The sequence below is a fragment of the Lycorma delicatula genome, chromosome 2 (genome assembly GCF_047948215.1).
Source record: "Lycorma delicatula isolate Av1 chromosome 2, ASM4794821v1, whole genome shotgun sequence".
Lineage (NCBI taxonomy): Eukaryota > Metazoa > Arthropoda > Insecta > Hemiptera > Fulgoridae > Lycorma > Lycorma delicatula.
This window is the reverse complement of record NC_134456.1, coordinates 127,456,655-127,479,320: the sequence shown is the minus strand read 5'-3', so window position 1 is coordinate 127,479,320 and position 22,666 is coordinate 127,456,655. Positions and strand designations below refer to the sequence as shown.

The 22,666-nt window shown below is 29.7% G+C and overlaps 1 protein-coding gene across 5 annotated transcripts in view; it reads right to left on the bottom strand.

The window, feature by feature from the left end:
• Nucleotides 1-19,391, bottom strand: part of LOC142319213 (eukaryotic translation initiation factor 4 gamma 3-like) — a 230,884-nt gene extending 211,493 nt beyond the window's left edge. For 2 of the 5 annotated variants that reach the window (XM_075356235.1, XM_075356237.1), the window contains exon 1: nucleotides 18,848-19,391. In XM_075356235.1, the coding sequence (XP_075212350.1) occupies nucleotides 18,848-18,926 (79 nt within the window). In that variant the 5' untranslated portion in view covers nucleotides 18,927-19,391. Of the gene's footprint in view, nucleotides 1-18,843 lie in introns of all 5 variants that reach the window. The other 3 variants (XM_075356234.1, XM_075356238.1, XM_075356233.1) reach the window with 2 other exon arrangements.
• Nucleotides 19,392-22,666: the final 3,275 nt, after the last annotated feature.

Genomic DNA, 22,666 nt, shown 5'->3' with positions numbered 1-22,666 from the left:
GGAGTTGCTGAATAACACAAAGATGAATGCGGATGCAGAAAGGAGGGCCAATAACATGGCCATTCTCCTGATCTCAACCTCACTGATTTTTTACTTACAGCAATCATACGAAAACATTTCTGTAATCAAGATTGCGTTAGTTTAGAAATGTTATGTATATGTTGACAGCTGCAAAACCATTCAGTCAATCAGGAACATTTAAAAAGATGCGACATTCTATCCAAATCAGATCAGTTCATGCTCTCAACCTTACGCCAGCGGGTGCACATGCGTCCGTGACAAAGTGTTGAAATAATGAAAAAAATTAATTAAAGAAAGTTTCAAAATTTGTTTTTAAAATCTTGCAAGTGAGAAATTCGCTAAACTGACTACACTGACCGCCTATTATAATCATGCCTCCATCAACGTGTTTGTTGTATTAGTAGTATGGTATTAGCTGCCACCGTGTATTGTTGTAATCTCGTACTGCTGTCATGACATGCTATCGATGTGTTGTGTTTTTAGAAGTTTTACTTCTTTTACATGTTTAGGGGAAAAAATGAGAATGAAATTTTTACATGCGCACACACACCATCACACGAAAAACATAAATATAATGAAGTAAGCCATTAAACAATGTTCTGTTTGTATATACTTCAGCTAAGTTCTCTAAGAGGCTGAAGTAATTAATATTTTATATTGTGAATATTGATGAAATAACCTTATTTATTTACTTTTAATAATTATTCTGTACATAAATACAAATAAGTTTTTCAAGATTTGAGGTTAACTGCTATATATTTTGAAAATAGCAGACATCCGGTAATATTTTGATATTTTTTTTAACAAAAGTTACAATTATTAATATTAAAAAAAGTTTAAAATATGTAGATAAAGATTTCTAAAATGTCTACAACTAATTTTTTGTTTAATTCCTTAATCTATGTTATTTGATTTATTTATTTAAAGATTTAATGTATTATAATATGTTTGCTACTTGCATGGACGTTTATTAATATTTTTTTTCTTAATTTAAACGTTTTTAATATATAATTTTGTTTTTATTTTAGTCATCAAGATGGCTAAAACTAATGCTGAAGCTTTTTAGTCATGCCAAAAAAGTAAAACTTCAAACACGCATACAAAAGTATACACCCATATTTTTTTTTAAATCAACATTTCACTCCAAAATGAGTAATTCAAGTAAAAGACAACGAACCTATCATTTTAACAAAGAACTGGGAAGTTTATCACTTTGTTATCGAAAATAAGGAAAAATATATTTGCTTAATATGCAACAGTGTAGTATCAGTAACAAAAAACATAACATTGAATGTCATTATAAAACCAATCACAGTTCTTCTGAGGTTAATTATCTGCTAAGGAAAATAAAATTTAATTAACTATAATCGGGGTTATCTACCCAGCAAGCATTTTTTACCAGTCATATAAACAAAAAATGCCACTATTGCTTCCTTCAAAATTTCTTAGTTGTTGGCAAAATGAAAAAAAAAAACGTTTTAGAAAGTGAACTAATTAAGGAAGCATCTCTTGTTGGAGCCGATTCATTATTTGAAGGATTTTCTGATAAGCAAAAAATTATTTCAGCAATGCTACATTTACAGTTATCAAACAATAAAAGTACAAAAAGAATCAAAGTGATTTCAACAGATTTACAAAGTAAATTGAAAAATGATTTGAAAGAATGTGAATATTTCTCGTTACAATTAGACAAATCAACAGATGTATCAGATACAGCATAATTGGCAGTAATTGTAAGAATAGTATTCAGTGATTTTAGTGTGAAGAGAGAAGTATTAAAGTTGCTATCGATGCAACAGCGAACAAGGAGTGAAGATATTTATAAAATCTTTCAAAATTACTCATTCCCATTGCAAGAAAGATGAATCCCTTTCTGAACACTATGTTATCACTGCTCATACATCAATACTAATTATGAACCAAAATATTATCCTTTGAACATGTTATGTTTATTATTAGTAGTTTACAAAATTCGAGCAAATATCACACAGATTGTTTAAAGCCCTCGTTGAAAAAGACGTATTTTTTCAAGTTGATCTAATCCATACAGATATAAATAAGATAGTTAAGTAAAAGCAAAGCACTTCCTTATTTTTTTATCTTTTGGAGGAAATAAAGAAACTCCTTATTTTAAAAAATCAAAAGTTTTCACATTAGATAACCTTAAAAGGTTAATGGACTTGGCTTTTTTAACTGACATATGTGAAAAATTGAACAGTTTAAACCTGGATCTCCTGGAAAAGAATAAACATTTAGCTGAAATGATTAGCTCTATAAAAGCATTCAAAGCCAAATACAGTTTTGGATAAATAATTTGTTGAAAAATTCTCTTGTACACATTCCACAGATGAAAAAAATTATTAGTGAAAATAATTTTGACCTAACATTACTTATCTCATCTTAAAAAACTTTTAGAACAGGTTGAAAGTAGATTTCAGCAATCTACTATTATTGAACCTGTGGCTACATTTTTTGTAAATCCTTTTACTGCACAAGTAGACATTACTGAAACTGCTAAATCTGTAGCAGAACATCTTCAAGAAGAATCATTGAAAATTGAAAAAGAGATTTTAAATTTTCAAAATGACATAATATTAAAAATCTCACAATACGGATGAAAAGTTTTGGAATTTAGTTGAACATAAAAAGTACAATCTTTTTAAAAAAGGAGCCTACAAAATCAAATCCTGTTTTGGTTCCACATATTTGTACAAATCTCAACTTACCAATGCCAAGCTTGATGATGTTTACAATTATGATTATCATCTTACACTCTCAACTATGAAAAATTAACAAATGAAATGCAATGTATTCGACTTTTATAATAAATATATTTGTTATCGTAAGTATATGTTACAAAATGTATATTATAATAAAGGACATAATACTTTTTTATTTATTTATTTTTTAATCCAATTGCACCTGCCACTATTTTTTGCAATCTCAAATGGCCCTGCGCCACAAAAAGGTTGAGAACCTCTGGTGTATGCACTATTAGCATCTATTGTAAATTCACACACAATGTCAATTTTCAAAGCTATCACATGTTTACAAGCTCTAATAAATTTAACATCTGTAACATAACCTTAAAAGTTATTTTACAATTGTCAAACTTGGATTTTTCTTCTCTAACATTCTATACTTGTAATTTTCTTATGTAGGAAATGAAAAATTGTTCATAATTCAGCCTATCATTCCAGTGATTTCCACAATTACTCAGTTGGTTTTATTCACATTTAAACAAGTGAAATATCAGCTCTTTAAGATTTATTCTAATGGAAAAAAGATATTAATGATTTAAAAATGAATTTGGCATTATGAAATTTGCGAACAAAAGTTCATTTTTTCATTGGCAATCTATACTAGTAAAATATCTCAATTCATTCTTGGACTATAGAAATCAAATTGCATAAACACAAAATGGCAGACAGATATAAAACTAATGACTACAAAAATTATATGCATTCACATTTGAACCCTGTAATAAACTATGCTTGATTTTAAAACAAACCACACCAAAATTTTCATAATTCTGAATTTTTGGTACTGGTAAAAACTTTTACTTATTACAAATTTTTGAAGGTATATTTTTGTAGTTTGAATGGAAAAAAGATCCATCCAAAATTTACGCTGTCTACCAATGTAGTAGCAGATATTACACATCCATTGTTCTAGGGTTATTTAAAACATTTTTTTTTCAGATTGTTCATATAATTCTTATTGAGAAAAAACATTTTTAACATTTTTATTGAGAAAAAAATACAAAAATGATTATACAGAATATGCCATAACTGTACATCATTAAATATAACTATGGATATCAGGAACCTACACTTCACTGCAGATTACTATGAAAGTACATCAAATATTATTTTTTATCGAATAATTTTTTCAATTCTTACATATGAACTGTAATGATCATTAGTAAATAATGAATAAGGTAGAATGCAGTGAAACTGCACCTAGCATTTTTCAAGTTCAGTTACCTACAAGGACCATTTAATTACATTAGGGACTGCTGTTAATCCCAAAGACACTCCTGGTTCTTCATTAACACGAAATGTTAAAAAAGAAATACAACTCCACAACTGCATTTCATATTTGATAAATTTACTGCTTGGTAATAATAACACAAATTCTCTCAAAAAATGTGAATGCATAGCAGAACTTCCACAGAGCTAGTATTCACAGAACTTTAGCCACGACAACATAAAAAACACATTCCTTGCAAGTTAATTTAGAAGAAAATAATCTCATATTTATAGTTTTAAATCTGCATTAATAGAACCACATCAGTAATTAATTTAAAGAAAAAATGTGTTATTTCATAACAGAAAAAGATGTCATAAATAACTTCTTTTTAAATAAAAAAGCATATTATGTAAGGTTAATAAGTTTATAGCTGAAGTAAAAAAAAAATTCAACTGGAATCAAATTATCTTAAAATAGTAAAATATATTCAGAATAACTCAAAAAATACATGATTTTAATTAAATTACCAGTAAAAGTACAGCAAAAAATCTAAAAACAAATTTCCAAAAAATAATTATAAAACACTGGAAGTTAAGGGGATACTACTACTCACAACAGTTAAATGAAAACATACATTCCTCACTACTGATGTTCTTTTCCCACTATACCACAAAATATAATTACAATTAATTATAAAAACTTTCTTTTTTTAATAATTAATTTTGTTTATGATGCACTGTAATCAAGTCTTTGCCATGGTTTCCTTCATCCTTACACGTAAACCAGTTCCTTTTATTCTTGTAACAGAATAATTTTCTTATGTGACATTAATATTATGTAAAATTACACAAACAATTTTTATACGTGATTTAAAATATATTTATTTAAGATGTTCTATCAGAAATCAAAAGTTTAAAATATTTAAGGAGACTTTATTATAATACAAGGTCAGGAGCAATTTATAATGCATATATGACTAATTAGAAGCTTTTCCATTAAGCGAATTTAAAAAAAATTATTGCCCTTATACCAAAACACAAAAGAATCACTAAAAAGGGGGATGGATGAATGGATGACTGCAACTGTATGTAAAAGAATCAAACTGAAAATTTTTAAATATGAAGATCAAAATCCTTCAATCAAATTCTGAAACAGAAAATTATATCTGCAAAGAATAAAAAAATTATACAATAGGCAAAAGATGTATCCAGAAAGCCAATAATGTCGCTGAATCTAACAAAAATAATGGATTAGAGGATTAAAAAAAAAAATGACATCTTAAATATTGTCTAACAATACTTACTTAATCTATTATATTGTAAAATTAAAAATGGTAAATATTAGACTACTAAAGTCAGTTATTTTTACACGGATTTGAATACTAGATCGTGGATACTGGTGTTCTTTGGTGGTTGGGTTTCAATTAACCACACATCTTAGGAATGGTCGACTGAGACTGTACAAGACTACACTTCATTTACACTCATACATATCATCCTCATACATCCCCTGAAGTATTACCTGAAAGGTAGTTACCGGAGGCTAAACAGGAAAAAGAAAGAAAGGGTAAATATATTAGAGCAAAATCTGAGTGCAATTTGGTGCACTAATGAGAATAGATATTATGCTATATTATAATTCAACAAATAATTTTTTTACTTTCCTTACAATATCATAATTTTATGGAGGCATTGTTTGATGAGCCATCTAATATGTAGTAATAATAAATTACATAAGAAAAATAAATCATTTACACTAGTGAAATACAAAGTTTGTATTTGCTATTTCAGGACGGATAAGAGTTGGTTTGAGGATATATATTCCTGAAATATAAAGTTTACAAATTAGATGTTCATTTTTATTACTCAATTCCCTTAAACAATTTTTTCACAATCCTATTTGAAAAATATTTAGAATATTTTTTTAAAAAGTTGAGATCTGATAGAAGTTGAAGATCTGATTCCAAATATTGTGATCTGAATTCAGAAACCCATAACCAATTATTTTATGTTTACAACATTATTTTTCCCCCATAGTAATTTAAATGTCGATATATCACTAATGTTTGTAGTTTTACTTTTTTATACAAACTTTTTCCCCAGCTTTTTTCTTTTTATACTTTTAAGCTTTTAATGACGACATATCTCTGGAACTATACTACAACTTACAGAAATTGTAACATAATAGTAAGCTTCATTAGAAATTCAGAGTTATTTTTTAAATATTTAGATATAGTTATAACAATCAGGTGTTTTTATTACAATCTGTTTTACTTATCCTTACTGGTACATAAGCAGTATAATACTACAAGGGATCTACACCGTAATAAAACATATTTTTTGTTTTAATATATTATTTATAACATTGAATTGGTAACAAAGTCAACTCACTTTATCACATGTCTGCAATTTGTAGTAATAATAGCAAAACATACTTCAAAACTTGAAACTGGATATGGGTCTCTAAAGTTATAATCAACCAAACTAAGTCTTTACACTGAGACCTAAACAAGCTCTTTTTTCTGATTAACTTACGTCATTTTAAATTAAATTGTAAAAATTTTTTGAAGTCAATCAAAAATATATTAATCTGAACAAGCTAAATTTTTAGCAAATTCTAAATAAAAATCTGACAATACATTACTAAAATGTAGTATCTGTTCATTACTAAAATTGCTTTCTCAATATCAACTCTACAAAATATTTAATAAGTTCTACATTTGCTTAAAACAATTTTATGTAATGAAAAATCCTAAAAACTCATCTTACACTTTTTTAGGTATTTATATACTATTAAACAGAAGCCTAAGTAATACGCTGCACAACTGCATAAAATCAGTATTAAGTACATACATTAAGAAAATAAGTAAGCATGTTTATCATATTAGAAAAGACATGTTGTGCTTTCTCACATCATATAATGTCTTGACCATTATTTCTTTCACAAAAAATCCAACATAAAAATATATCAATGAAACCCAATTTAAAGACACTAGAAATTTCAGAATGCTGAAATTCCGAATTGGACACCATGTGAGGAGTTCTTTTTTATATACTGAAATAGTATCTACTCAGAACAGTTTAAATTATGATCAATTTTTCTAAAAGAAGTACGAGGAGAGAAAAATAGATGGCTAAACTTTGTCTAACCTTTTTCAAATAACAAAATGAAACACAGTAAAAATAAAAAGTGAAAGATTTTGTTTGTTATTATAAAACTTTTTTAAATAATTTTATAAATTACATTTCAAAATTTTAATCTAAACTAATACAAATTCACAATATTCTCCTTATCTATGCCCTGTCCAAAATTCATTTACAAATTTTAATTTTAATCCAACATATAAATAAAAAATTTTGCGAGTTATTTTGACATTATACCAGCAAATTCCTGTTGATAACTGCACATGAATTTTTAAATTAAAATTAATTTTATTTTTAAATCTTTGTACTCAAATTTCAATCATCTTAATGGGTAAGAACATGAATTTTATTTCTCTATTCTTACTACTAATGTATAATTTTGAATTGTTTTAAGAATAGTTACACAATATATTTCCAACCGACTATTTACCCTAACAATAAACCTCCACAGGGTAGAGCTTATTTAACAGCCACGTGATATCAAAATCATTTCTGTTGTATATGATAGTAGCAGCACTAATAATACTGTAAACTTACAGAGACAGATAGGTCCAACTAATTACAGACAGTGAACAATTTAAATGCTGGAATATAACACATGAGAGCAACATTAAAGACCAGTAAGTAGTTTGTTTTCACTTGCTGCAGAGCCGCAGGCAAAACATTAAATTTAATTCAACAGGAAGATTTAATAATATTAAATCTTAAGACACTATAAAAGTATTAACTTCATATATTGAGGAAGTAGCAAATGACATTTCTCAAAAGGTACAAAAGGAAGAATTTGAAAAAGAACATCAACCTGCTCAAAAAAATGTTAGAAAAGCAACTAGAGCTCTTCAAAACGGGATAAAAATCTAAAGCAAAGTGGGTGGTTTGGAAGGGAGGGCTTATTAAAAACCACCAACAAAGAAAGTTTGCTTCACAAACTTAAGAAAAATACAAAGCCTGACAACCATGTAAATTAAATACTCAATTAATATTTTTTCTAGCAGATTTTGTCATATTACACTTTTCTATATTAAATAAGTAAACATAAAAAAGTTTTAAACAAGAAATTTTAATAATGTATTGATGTTACAGTTAATTTTTGTCCCCCAGCAATTTCTGCAGATGTGAGAATATAAAAGAACCAAATTTATCAAAAACTGAGTTTTCCAATAAGAAAATCCATTTACAGACAGGTGAATGAGCTCCAAAGGAAACTAACAGGTTTCTCAGCACTCCTGGCGGCAGATGGGAGAATATTTTAAGAATAAATGGAACACATTTTCTAACAAAAGACATTTTTGTATTCAATGATAAAAACTATTCTTTTGGTAAACACTCATAGAAACATAATCAAAAGATCTAAGTAAAGGAATGTAGCCCACAATGAAATCATAGAGATTTGCACCTCCAGAATGAGGATTCATCAGCCCAGCAAAGAATTAACTGCTATTAGGCTCTTATAATAGGTAGCAGAAAATGTTTGGGCACAAGGAAGCATTAGCACCTCAAGTCTCAGGGTATAGAGTCGCAGTGGGTCTGGCCGAACGTCATTTGACAGCTGGCAGTTGAACCTAGTAGACGGGAAAAATAGTGGAATTCTTATACCCAGATGTAAAAGACATTGTGCTGTGAAGATGAGTGAACTTTCCATAAAACTGCACTACATTTTACAATTTTATTTTTTCAAAAGCACAAATGCTGCACAGGCTGGGAAGAAATTTGTGCTGTTTATGTGCAAGATAAATTATCAAAACCCAACAGCCAAAAGACAGTTCAGTCACTTGCATTCTGGAAACTTGGAAACTGCAAGATGCTCCTTGCAGTGGGCAACCAATCACAAAAAAAAAAAAAAAAAGAGTGAAATTCTGGCAAAAGTTGAGGAAGACCGGCATGTAAGCAGTCATTACATCGCCAATGACCTAAACATCCATCACCAAACAGTGTTAAACCATTTGGAGAAAGATAGCTACAAAAAGAAGCTCAATGTTTGGGTACCACATGATCCGTCTCAAAAATTTACTCAATCAAATTTCTATCTGCATATCTCTACTGAAACATAACAAAAGTGATGAAAAGTGGATAACCTACGACAACAATGTGTGAAAAAGATCTTGGCTGAAGAGAGAAGCTCCACAGTCTGTGGTAAAGCCCACACTGATGTCCAGGAAAGTTCTGCTTTGCATTTGCTGGGACTTGAAGGGCATCATGCAACAACAATAGACTGGCCAGGCAAATCAATAGACTGACCTGTACTGTCGACAATTAGTGTGATTGCATCTAGCAATTCAAAAGAAATGGCCTGAACTGGTCAACAGAAAGGGTGTGGTATACTACTTAGAGTGTATACATCTTTAACATCCCATCAGAAATTGAGAGAACTTGACTGGGAGGTTTTAACACCGAACGAGACTGGCAGCGAAGGCAAGTTTAATATCACCCATGTAAATGTCTACAGGCATTTACATCGGCGGCATCCCAATGAGGCCTGGCTTATTACTGTGAGATGTAAAAAGTTAGAGGGTGAAAGACAACTCCCGTTTGTTAAAGCCCTCATGTAGCCCAATGTAAATGGAAAATTCTTAACAAATTTTCCTGCTTTTTTATAAGAAAAAATACAAAATTCAATTACTAAAAAACAATTTTAGATGAACATGGAAAAAGCAATTCTTTTTTTACAATATTTAGAAACTTTTATTATTTAAAATTTTCAAATCCTTTAATTTTGTAAGACTGTGTTCATTACTGATTGCATTATTATTAACACTTACTTGAAATTTGCATTTTATGCCAGTTCCTGTCCAAGTTCACCATCTTTTCTGCTTCATAAGAATAGCGAATTTCACCAACCCTGTCTAGATGTATGATAAATTTATCCGTTAATTCATCGATTAGCGAATCTATCACCTTATATTCAGTTTCAGCTCTTTTTACATGTTAGCAATATGGTTTCCAATCATCCTTATTCATTTTTTCCTCGGCTAATTTTGTAATATCCGTCATTAAAAATATTGTGTTATTACTACAAACATATAATTTCAGAGCCAACCATACGATCGAGAGCCAACGATCTGGTTGATCTCGATCAGGTTTAACACAGGATGGTAAAGTGAAAGTCACAGAACTTGAAGCCCATGTTTTTTAATAGTTCATCAAAATGGTACTTTATTATTGAATTTATGTCATACAAATTTGGTTTTAATATTGCTTTATTAAACAGAATATTGTTCTTTTCTAACAAATTAATCATGCCACTTATCCTATCTTTTGAATTTGAAAACCAGAAATTAAGTTTTTTGATGCTCACTTCATGAAATTGTTGTTGAAGCTAATATGATGGTCACCGTTTTTTGAACACATTTTCCAAGTTAACATCAAGTTTGGAATGAACCCTATTTCTCTTCCAGTGTGGGTTATGATTAACCAATCACCTTTACTAATCGGCACTTTTACTCCTGCGTCACTCTCATCAAACCTCAACTCTGTCGTCAAATGGGACGATAAATTAATTAACTAGTTTTGAACATTGTTTACACCTTTTTTGGAAGGCTGAATAAGCACGACTGCAATTTAAATTTAAAAAGATCCTGTTTTCTTTTTTGAGTTTTTGAACTTGTGATCTTGTATATGGGATCACATTTTTTTGAATAGATGTTAAATGTTTCTTCACATTTTTTAATGCATGTTAAATTTCTGTCATCTAATTTTCCTAACTTTATAGCTTCTGTCTCCATAAATCATAAACACTATTAACTATTTCACAAGCTTGTCTACGGAGCTGTTTATTCGTAACTTGGATTTAAATTCTGCCATTGCAAAAAAGCAGATTCACTAACAAAAAACATCAATTCATTAATGCATACAAAATATTAACACGCCACACATTACAGAATAAAACAAATAATACCATTTGTACCAGTAGATATCAAGAACTGAACTAAATCAGTTTAATGAAAATCAATAGTAAACATTAGTATTGAATATTAGTCAACAATGTGAAAAAATTACTTAGCTATTTCATGAATATATATAAAATGAGTAAGCTATTATTAATAAATTATTATAATTTATAGTATATAGGCCTATTTTATTTAATGAAAGTGTTTATTATAACAAACATCAACAATACTATACCCGTTACAAGTGCATGTATGCGTAACTCAAATGAAATTTTTTATAATCTTTATTTGTATAATGTGGTCATTCATTTTATGTCTCACTTGATGCTGGGAATGTGTGTAATAATATTTTATTAATATAATTATAAACTATTCATTTTTGTACTGTACGCAGTAAGAAATATTTATAAGTAGGCTAAATATTTTTAAAGAAATTATTGTCCGAAATTAAACAAAATGATAATAGATTTTAATTGTGGAAAGAATTTCAACTATTTATAAAAACAGCTTGGTGCTTTGCATTGTATTGTAGAATATTCTGTTTTTGGATGGGCCTAATGTTACAAGAAAAGAATATAATGCCCTGCATAGCAACTGTCTGCCTCATGCAAGCAAGCTTTTATTTTCATCATACACACTATATGTATGTATGTGTTTGTTTAGAAAGAGAGAACAGCTATCAAGAAGTTCTAAATAGAGACCAAAGTACCAGACATCATCAGACACTTACAAAAAGCCTACTTTGAAAGACATCAAAGAACTTCTGTAAAATAAGCAAAAGAACTAATGAAAATGCTATCCTTTCAGGAATGTGGAAATATGGAGGAAAACCTGTTTAAGCTACTACATAAATTGGGCAGAAATGTATGTCTGAAGACTGGAATCCAAGACTGATTTGTCATGTTAAAAAAACATGTGTATACAGGACCTGTGAAAATTACAGAGGCAACATCCTTTCATTATTGCGAACAAGATTTTACTTTCCCCTCATAAGAGTTAGAAGCTCTTCGATGACTGGTACTTCATTATCAGTGGAGTTTTTGATCGAACAAGCTGCACAACTGACCAAATTTTTTTTCTATTGGGCATCTGGTAAAGAAAAATGCTGCAAGTTCAACACCTTTTACAAACTTTTGATTTAATGGATAGGTTGTGAAAATTAGAACTCTTTAGTTAGTGTTCAAGAAGGCTGATCCTGTAGAAAAAACTGACTTTTATCAACAATAAGGCAAAAGCTAGAGTAAGAGGGGAAACTTTGAAATTAGGGTCAATCTATTTGAAGTGACCCAAGGGTGGTTGCTTGACCAATTCACAAAGAATTAAAACTTACCCATTTGTTTCCTACATGTCTCAGGATCTTAAAGTTTACCTGTGGTGGCCATTTTTGTTATGGTGAACACATCTACTTTTGTGATAGTAAAGGTTTATGGAAAATATCATAACTAAAAAACTATTGCTCCTGGAAGGATGAAACAAAAATCAATTCATTCATTCAACAAAAATTCATATTTTCTCAAGGTAAAATACTGGTCCAGTGGTTTATTTACTTCTCTCTCTTCTTTCTATGAGAAAATTACTAATAAAGTTGAACATGAAAAACTGAAAAATTTCACTTTAAGTAATTTTTTTCAAGAGGATTTGAATACTTTGACTACGTGGACACCGGTGTTCTTTGGTGGTTGGGTTTCAATTAACCACACATCTCAGGAATGGTCGAACTGAGAATGTACAAGACTACACTCATACATATCATTCTCTGAAGAATTATCTAAACGGTAGTTACCGGAGGCTAAACAGGAAAAAGAGAAAGGAATGGCATACAAGTTTGAATTATTTTTTATATATAGGTATATGTTAGTAGCTTTACCATAAATAATATTAATGGCGATACACTTACCCCTAAATTTTTATGAATTTTTGAAAACTCTTTTTTTTAGATTTAAATTTTGGCTTCAAAAAACTGATGGGGTTGGTGATAAAAATCTCAAATTTGCGCAACTTAGTGTTTTTGTAGATGTTTATGGCAAATAAAAACGTTTCTTGTGCATTATACTAATAAAAATGTTAGAACCTTTCAAAAATCATTAAAAAAAACCTGTTAAAAGCAATACCATTTTGATTCACTAAATAAGTGCTCCAAGGGGGTTTCTTGCCTTCTTGGCACTGATATTTTTATACTTATTATAGTTGAAATAGACTTATCTGAACCATTCAACTGCAGTGTTCATGTTATAATAGGGGCTTGAAGTCATTTCCGGTGCTCAGGAAAATTCATGTTGCAACATGGTTACTTATGCTTTTATCATTTAGCTTTGTAGTTACAGGCTGACATTAGTCAGTGACCTGTTCACATCTTTACAGTGTCTCAAATTGCATCCTATGTTTGGGAGTATTTATAAAATAAATAAGTTTTACTTACTATATTTGCAAATTTTATAATCAGTTAAATTTTTACATTATGTTCAAGTAATTTCACGTAAAACAATGGATGAACAATCTTTCAGAGGAATTTATGTGAAAGAAGAGTGACATAAAACAATGTATGGTACAGTGCCAAAAGAACTCAACAAATAATTTTTTTATGTGTTAATTGAGATGTCACTAGTGTTTGTAAATATCATGAAAAAAGGTTTTTGTCAAAATTCAGTCACCTGTATGGACAGTTCTGCTGTGACCCTTTGAGAACTCATAAAAAACAGTTAACAAAAACTTATGACAAATAACACTATAGCAAGCTCTTAAAGAATACATTTTTCCAAATTTAAATTTTTTTCCTGGAAAGTCTTTTTATGTTAACTGAAAGTATTTTTCTCAGCAGAACAAAGAACTATATGAATGCAAAGACCAAGAGCAATAAATTGCTCCCCACATCACAATATTGAACTGGATGCTGCTTGTAGCATTTTTGGCATCACCTCCATCAAAATTTAAAAAATTAAGCATGGATCAAAGGCCATCATCAGCATTAAAATTTAAAATAAATTAGGTATCTGAAATATTTTTAAAAAATCTTGAATTGTGTTTTGATTCAGTTTCTGAAAATGAAAATCCGGCTCAATTCTTCACATGAATATGATGATCTTATTTTAAAACTAAAAGAAAAATGTGTTCTTGCTTTATCAGTTTACTTCCCCAATCTTGGACCAGATTTAAAATAATATCAGAGTTCAATGTGTCTGAGCATTTGATTAGACTTACTAGAGAATTAGTTAATAAGCAAGGCATTCTACCAGTTACGTAAAACAGGAATTAGTAATGACAATTAAAAAAGTTGTTATTTTATGAAGATGACAATAATAGCAAACTGTGTCCTGGTAAAATGGATTGTGTTAGCACGCATGTTGGTGGTGTCAAAGTACATAACCACCTTGTTCTGATAAACTTAAATGAATTGTATGTCTCCTTTAAAAGTGACAACCCTGAGAAAAAAATTGGAAGATCAAAGTTCTGCAAACTTCATCCAAAAGTGTGTATCTTGGCTGAAGTTCTGCAAACTTCATTCAAAAGTGTGTATCTTGGCTGAAGTTCTGCAAACTTCATCTAAAAGTGTGTATCTTGGCTAGTGCAACCGGGACTCATTCAGTTTATGTCTGCCCCCCACCAACAGAACACTGAACTCATGATTGATGAATATGTGCACCAAATGTCCAGGTAAGCAGGCAGTGTTGATTACTGATGATAGGGTAGAGATGATTACTGTTCTTCACACCAAAGATGAGTTTTTCAAATCTTAGTGGAAAAATTGGAATATCTGAAAATTCACAATTTCGTGTCAAAATCTCAAGCTCAGTTTTTCAAGTAGAAAAGATCAGAATTAGGTGAAGAAGAATGTTTGGTGTTGGCAGACTCTGCAAAAAACTTTTCATTTCTTGTTCAAGATGAGATACAAAGCTTCCATTGGGTTAACAGCAAAGCCACACTTCACCCTTTTGTGTTCTATTTCAAGGAAAATGATTTATTACAACACAAAAGTGTCTGTAGTTTAAGTGATCACTTGAAGCATGATATAGCAATATTTTATTGCTTTCAAAAACTTTTGGACCTATAAGGAACTAAATCAGAACATTAAAAAAAAACTTACCTATTTTACTGATGGTGCTTCAAGTCAGTATAAAAATAAAAATAATTTTGCTAATTTGTGCAGTCACAAAAAAGACTTCGGTCTTGAAGCCAAATACCAATTCTTTGGATCATCCCATGGGAAAAATGCCTGTGATGGTGTGGGAGGAACAAGAAAACGAGAGGTGGTAACGGCAAGCCTGCAAAGGCCATTAAATAGTCAGATTCTAAACATTGATAAAATGTATTCATTTTGTAATTACAAGCTGAAAAACGTCTAGTATTTTTTTATTAAATCAGATGAGATAGCTAAGATTTCAAAAACTCTAAAAGAGTTTTGACTGCTGTGTAAGAGTTGGTACTAGAAGCTATCACAAGTATGTTCCTGTGTCAAAAGACATTGTAAGGTGTTACTTTATTTCAGACTCCAAGGGCTATGAAAGACCATCCAGTGTCAAATATTATACCACTTTCACTTAAGGAAAAATGACTATTGCTTGTGTGTATGACGATCAGTGGTGGATAGGAGAAGTGGTAGATATTAGCCTTGAAAATGACGATGTGCAGGTTTATTTTTTCCACCTAGCTGGACCACGTACATCATTTCAAAAATCTCAACACACAAAGTGTGGGTACCGATCTGCAAACTCGTAAGAAAGTTGACATCACTAACTACAGTTCTCACACAATTTCAAGAGAATTATCAGAAGAGGTATCACACAGCTGTTGGTTAGCAACACTAAATAGTAAACTTTCATTGCTTCAAAAACAGGCTATTTGATTGAAGAATAACAAAAATGTTGCCACAATTTATTTTTTCCTTAAGTGTTTATAAAAATAAAAATGAATTCTTGAAAAAAGATATGGCCTACTCACTGAAATCTCAGTTTGGACAAATTTTACAAGCATTTTTGAATCAAAATTCTATTCAGTTACTGGTATTATTTAAGTTATTAAATTACGACTTATCATTAATACGTCGTAATTATTAATTACGACTTATCATTTAAAAAAACTATTTTATAAATATTGAAAATGTCAACTTCAATAACGTAGAGCTAAATATAAAAAATGTAAAGTGCGAAGAAGACAAGAAACCCCTTGGAGCATTTGCTTAGCTAGTCAAAATGGTATCACTTTTAACAGGTTTTTCATGATTTTTGAGGGGTTACAATTTTTTTATTAGTAGAATACACAAGAAACTTTTTTATTACCCATAAACATCTACAGAAACACTAAACTGTGCAAATTTGAGATTTTTACCAGCCCCATCAGTTATTTGAAGCCAAAATTTAAATTAAAAAAAAAAAATTATTTTCAAAACTGCAAGTGTATGCCATCCCCGCTTCTTGAAAAAAAATTACCAATAAGTGAAATTTTGCAGTTTTTCGTGTTCAACTTTATTGGTAATTTTCTCATAGAAAGAAGAAAGATAGGTAAATTAACCACTGGACCTATCTTTTACCTTGAGAAAATATGAATAAATTGCATTTTGTTTTTCCTTCAAAGACCAATAGTTTTTTAGTTATGATTTTTTCCGTAAACCCTTATCACAAAAATAGGTGTGCGCACCCTAACAAAAATGGCCACCACAGGAAACTTCTTAAATAAAAAATTTAAAAACAAATAGTTTTAAGGTGCTGAAACATGTATGAAACAAAGCAGGTAAATCTCAATTTTTTTTGAATTGATCAAGCAATCAGCTTATGCTTTTTTTGGGACACTTCAAATGGTGAATAGCATTGCATAGTACTGCTTCCACTGGTGAATAGCAAGAAGTTGAGACAATGTCAGCTATGCTACTTAACTTATGCTAATTTAGACAATTTTATGTTCAACTCTGGACTATAAATTTAGAATCAGAACATTGTTAAGACCCGTTTACAAATTATAGAAACCATCTGATTGAATTTTAATATAAATATCAAAAATATATTATAGCCTATATATTAATTGGGATTTAACAAGAGTTTTTGAACTAGGTGTAATGTTCAAATATATTTACTGCTCAAACATTAGCCTTCTTAATTTAACCAGTTGATGGATGCCAAGTAGTTAATCCTTACCACACAATAGAGTTCAGCAAAGGAAAAAAATTACAAAATACAAGTATATTAATTTTTATATTTGAATTATTAATCCTGAAAACAATAATCTGGTGTAAATTGTTTACTCAACAAACCAAATACATCACATCACACTTGTGTAGATTTCTATTCACACTTTTATCCAAATCACATTAGTTGTGATTTTTCTGTTATTAGTAACAACGCGGGACACTTTTTTATAACACAGCCTATATTATTTGCAAATCATACATGTACGTAACATAAAATTGTACTAGTGTAAACCTTTATACTACAGATTATAGTGGCAATAACTTAGTCAATTGCAACATTAGATGTTACTAATGGGAGGTGTAACTTAAACAAGCTTTACTGCCCTTAATAAATTACTAACAGAAGATTATAAAACCTCATATTTGAATTCAAACTTTAAAAATTGGTAATTAAAAAAACCAGAATGATTGTAATCTACTAACTTATGTTAAAACAGTACATTCAAAAAATTACATTAAGCCTCCCTACAAAAATAAAATTAACTAATTAAGAATAATCAGTACTAAAAACTAAAACAAAAACTGAAATATTACTTAAGAAACTGTATCCTAAAATTACGATAATTACCGTAATAAAATTAATTATTATAATTCTACTGAATATTTTAAAGTTCGTGATTACACAAGAAATAAAATAAAACTAAACAAAAATCATAAGAATAAAAACAAACTCAAAAATGAGTGTGTATAGTTTAGTGGCTTAAAACAAATTACAAGCAATTGTTCATGATGTTTTAACACTACCATGAGATCTATTTCGGAACAAAATAGAAATTACACCTTAATAGTTTACTAACAAAACATTGTAAACATCAAACAAGTAATAATTACAGAAAAATAAATAGTTTATGGTTCCAAGTACTTTAAAATCCTTCATGGAATATTTTACAGACAACAAAATTTAATCAGCCCAAAGCCAAAAGAATGCATTAGTATTAAAATATAAGTACTTAAAAATATTGTCATTAGAATACAAAATAGCATACACATTAACTTTACACTAAATTATTTTTAATTATGATCATAACCAGCCAATGTGTCCTTGCATCTTAGGACAGCCATCATTACAAAGTGTTACCTAGAGCACTTTAAATTTAAAAGTCATTCAAATTCTATACTTATCATATGCAATTAGCTCTTGAGAATACAAGCAGTAACATGGTAAATCAGAAAAGTAACAAATAACTACTCGCAAAATTGTGATTTTTACTAATTGTTTGTGAACAGAAATTATCATTAACACACCCTAAATAAGATACCATACAGTTACAAAAAATCTTTCAACCTCCTATAGTATTACTTTCGACAAAAACAAAATATTAACAATTAACTTGTTCTATTCAAATAATATTTCTGAAAACAAACTTCTTAAAAGACGACACATTACTTACTTGACGTCATCGAAATCGTTAGGTTAGATATGAAAATCGACAAACAAAATTTTATTTAAATTACAAAAAAATTACACAAATTACAAATGAAATATTAATCTACAGAAACGTATTCAACCCTTATGGATATAAATACATGACGTTAGGCAATCATTAGCCTGGCCTCTCCCTAGACTAGCAGTACTGTTAGCAACACTTACCCAAACAAAGCCGGTTAGATTCGTTAGTTTAGCACAATATTTAAAGGATACAGACCATGTGCGTATCGCTGCGGTGGATGATGATATGCTGCTGGTGCTGGCCCGACTTGATGTTTCCCTTTTTGCACGTTCATGGCAACGTGTACGAGATTAAGTTTTGAGTCCTCATAGAAGGACCTTTCGTTTGAATCGTTTATTCCTACCTAGTTCAAAAATCTAAAAAAAAATAACACTTCAGATTACACTTTACATATTACTACGCTTTATAAAAATCATTTTGACACATAAAACTACGTTTATATGAAGATGATTTGAGATAATTTCGAGAACAGAATTTCTGCACCACCTTAACGTTTGACTCAAGGAGATAGCTTCGTTTATTTTCGTGAATTTCGTTTTCCTCTCGGAAGTAATCGGAAAGTACAGTTCAAAAATAATGGCGGCTATCCGTTAAACTTGATCAATCGAGTCAGGATTCTCACACAAATATAATTAAACAAAATATAAAATACTATTAAAAAAGTAAATGAAATAAATTATTCAACAATGATTTAGTTAAACAAAAACAAAAGGTGAACGCAACAAACCCACGCGGGGAAGACGAACGCCATGTTTGTTTTGTTCTTTACTTTACACGAATAAAGTACAAAACGTCATAACCACGACCAACGTAATATCGTTTTACTTTGTACTCCAAACTACTATTTTATATGAAATAATAAAAATATATTACCCTCTTCTTATAATCCTGGCTGTAACTTATGAACATGAGAATAAAAAAATTTTATCAAATTTTTTTTTATGTTTATTTGAATAAAAATGCATGTTAATTTGATCAATTGTGCAATATGTTAAAAGGATCACTGAATTAATTACCAATAGAGAGAAAAAGGTTCTTAACTTACAGAGCTACGTTTTACATTGAAAAATAAAATCACATTGTATTTTTTTTATATTGATTTATTCATTAAATATTTCCTAAATATTGAAAAACATTTTTTTATTTATTTTTTTAATAGTAATTGTTGAACTGCATTATTCTTCGTATCATTATTTTCGCCATTTCTTCTTACTCCAAATGAATCATTCGAAAACGTACTTAGAGAGTTATAAGTTATAACCCCTATACTGAAAGTTAAAATATCTCGTAAGATGTCTACCTTCCCAAACACCTGTTAAGTTTCCAGGAAACTTTGTAGTGAGCTATGCTCTTACACGATTGATTCTGTTTTTATTATTTTTTAAGATAAGAATTTGCGGTAGCCGATTTATTCTCTCCCAGTTTTTTAATGTTATTACTATTGCTCTACTAGTATGCCAAAAACTATGACTTAATCACAATTTATGCTAATAAATTTCAAATAAAAAACATTTTATTTAGATAACTGCATTGATGTCAGGAATAGAGAATGTAAGTATACCTTAGATGGTTTAGAACAAATCTTTTATCTTAGTCATAAATAAAATATTACATTCTCTGACTGATGATATTTGTATGTTCAGTTTGTGGTGAACATGACAAAGATGTAAAAGGGAGAATATACATTTGTAAAACAAAAATTGATGTACTTAACACTATTGCATACCAATAGACAGCAGTGTGGTTTTCTGAAGATTTATAAGAAAACCACTTCATTCCTCAGTGAACAAATAAGTCTGACATGAAATAATGGTTACCTCAGAGTTTTTGCATTCTCAGGACTGCAAAAACATTTTCATTTATCTATAGAACCAAACACACAAGTAGAAGGTTATTTAATTTAGCAGAAAATGATATACTACAAAACCAGTACTAGTTCTTTATTACAAAATAGAGCCTTTATTCTATAAAGATATTAATTATTTAATTTTAGATTGGAATGGATAATTTGAATCTTTCTTTACCTTTTTGCTAGTTAAGAGGAATAATTATTTCCAAAAATTCATACACCTAAATAGCTTGCATAATTTTGGAAAACGTGAAATTGTTAGAGCAGCATTTTAATATAATATAACAATAATCTGATAAAAAAGAATCATGGGAAGATATAAGAGAAAGTATTAAACAGCAGCTCAAGAAATCCTAAGGAAAAGAAAACTAGAGCCACAAAGCCCATATGACCAAAGAAATATTAGATCTCATTGAAGAAACCCACAGGGTTTAATGAAAATAAATATGGGACAGAGCTTAATAGAACAATGTCACTAGCTAAAAATGCATCTCAAAATAAAAAGAATTCACTAATAAAGATAAGCTTGAGTCAGGAAAAATTTTATTTAACATTTGTGTAAAGTGTAGTAATGGAAGGGTAGAATGGAAGAGGCTTGAGGCGATGGAACTGCGAATCTGGAGAAAACTAACAAGAACGAGGTGGATTGATAAAAAAAATTTGTAAATGAGATGAACAAGAACAGATCTCTTTTAAACCTGATTGGACAAAGAAGGGAAAGATATTGGTCATGTGTTAACTTGCAACGTAATCAATTCTTAATAAATATATTTGAAGGGAAAGTAGTCGGGGAAAAAACCAAGAGGGCAATACAGAGCAGCATTTTTTGAGAACATGTACTTTACTTTGTACAGAAACTTGAAGATGGCAGCAAAGGAGAAGGAGAAAGCAATAGAGAGCGGTAGAAAAGTGTATGTTTAGCAAGGTATTGCTTTTAGTAGTTACTTGATTTCTTTCAAAATAATTTTCTTTTATTATTAACCTTCTCAGAATCCCTGATTCATGATTCTCTATTGTCATCTCCTTGATTCATCACATTTTGAAAATTTTCAGGTATTTCTAATTTCTCAGTCTTGTTTTATATCAGTGGAAAACCAAAAATTGATTTTGCAAACTTTTTAATTGTGTAGAGGAAACTAAATTGTTTTGTTGTAAACAGCTTCCTGATACTGAAGACTTCTTGAATGGTTTCTTCTTCAGACATCACCATAATCACTGACTTCCATGACACTTGTTCTTGCCTTTTTGTTTTATGCATATAATCTGTAGAACTTCTCGATTGAATATTTTCTATCTTTTTCTTCTTTATATCTTGCTCCATGCAACTGTTCATCAATATCTGTTACTGTCTGATAATCATAACTGGTCATCTTTATTCTCCTAAAGTCATCATTTCTATATCTTTCATCTCAAAACCTTCAGTTAGTTACATAGAAAACTGTAAAGACTTTATCAAGCAGCAAACTTGGTTTGTGCTACTTTATTATTTTCTTTTATCTTTTCATCTTAAATCTGCATCACTAATTTCTGACCTTTGTTTGACTATGTTTTTTATCTTCTATTCTTCCTTTCCTCTAATTTCTTTCAGGATTCTCAACAAGCTGACCCATTTGATGTTGCCAATTAACTTTTCATAATTAATGTAGAAACACACATCTAGTTTACTTCTAGCATTCTTACCAGAATTCTCATACATCCTACTGTCTGTTTTGTTCCTCTAACTTTCTGAAACCCTCAGGTTTTTCTTACCTTTAAATTTATTCTTACCAATAAGATTTTTTCTGTTACTTTAATTGAATATGGTAGAAATTCTTGTCCTTATTTTCATTCCATACATCTTCTTTTGTAGGAATAGCCTTATTGATTTTTGAAGATCATCTGGGTTTAATGACTTATTTCTGTAAATCTTTTCATGTATCTAGGTTCCTCATGGGTTGTGGGATTAGCTTCCCAGAAAAAAATATGAAGTTTACTTCATATTCTCAAAGTTTTACTTTTTTAAATATGGAGATAGCCATTTTATAAACATTCTTCTTTTAATTAGATGAGGAACATATGTGCAGTTCTTTAATGCTGATGCTTTCTTCTTACATTCTTCATTCTTATGTTGTTAACTGTAACTTGGATCAATTTCTTATCCACTAAGAATAAACTGCATTTACTTT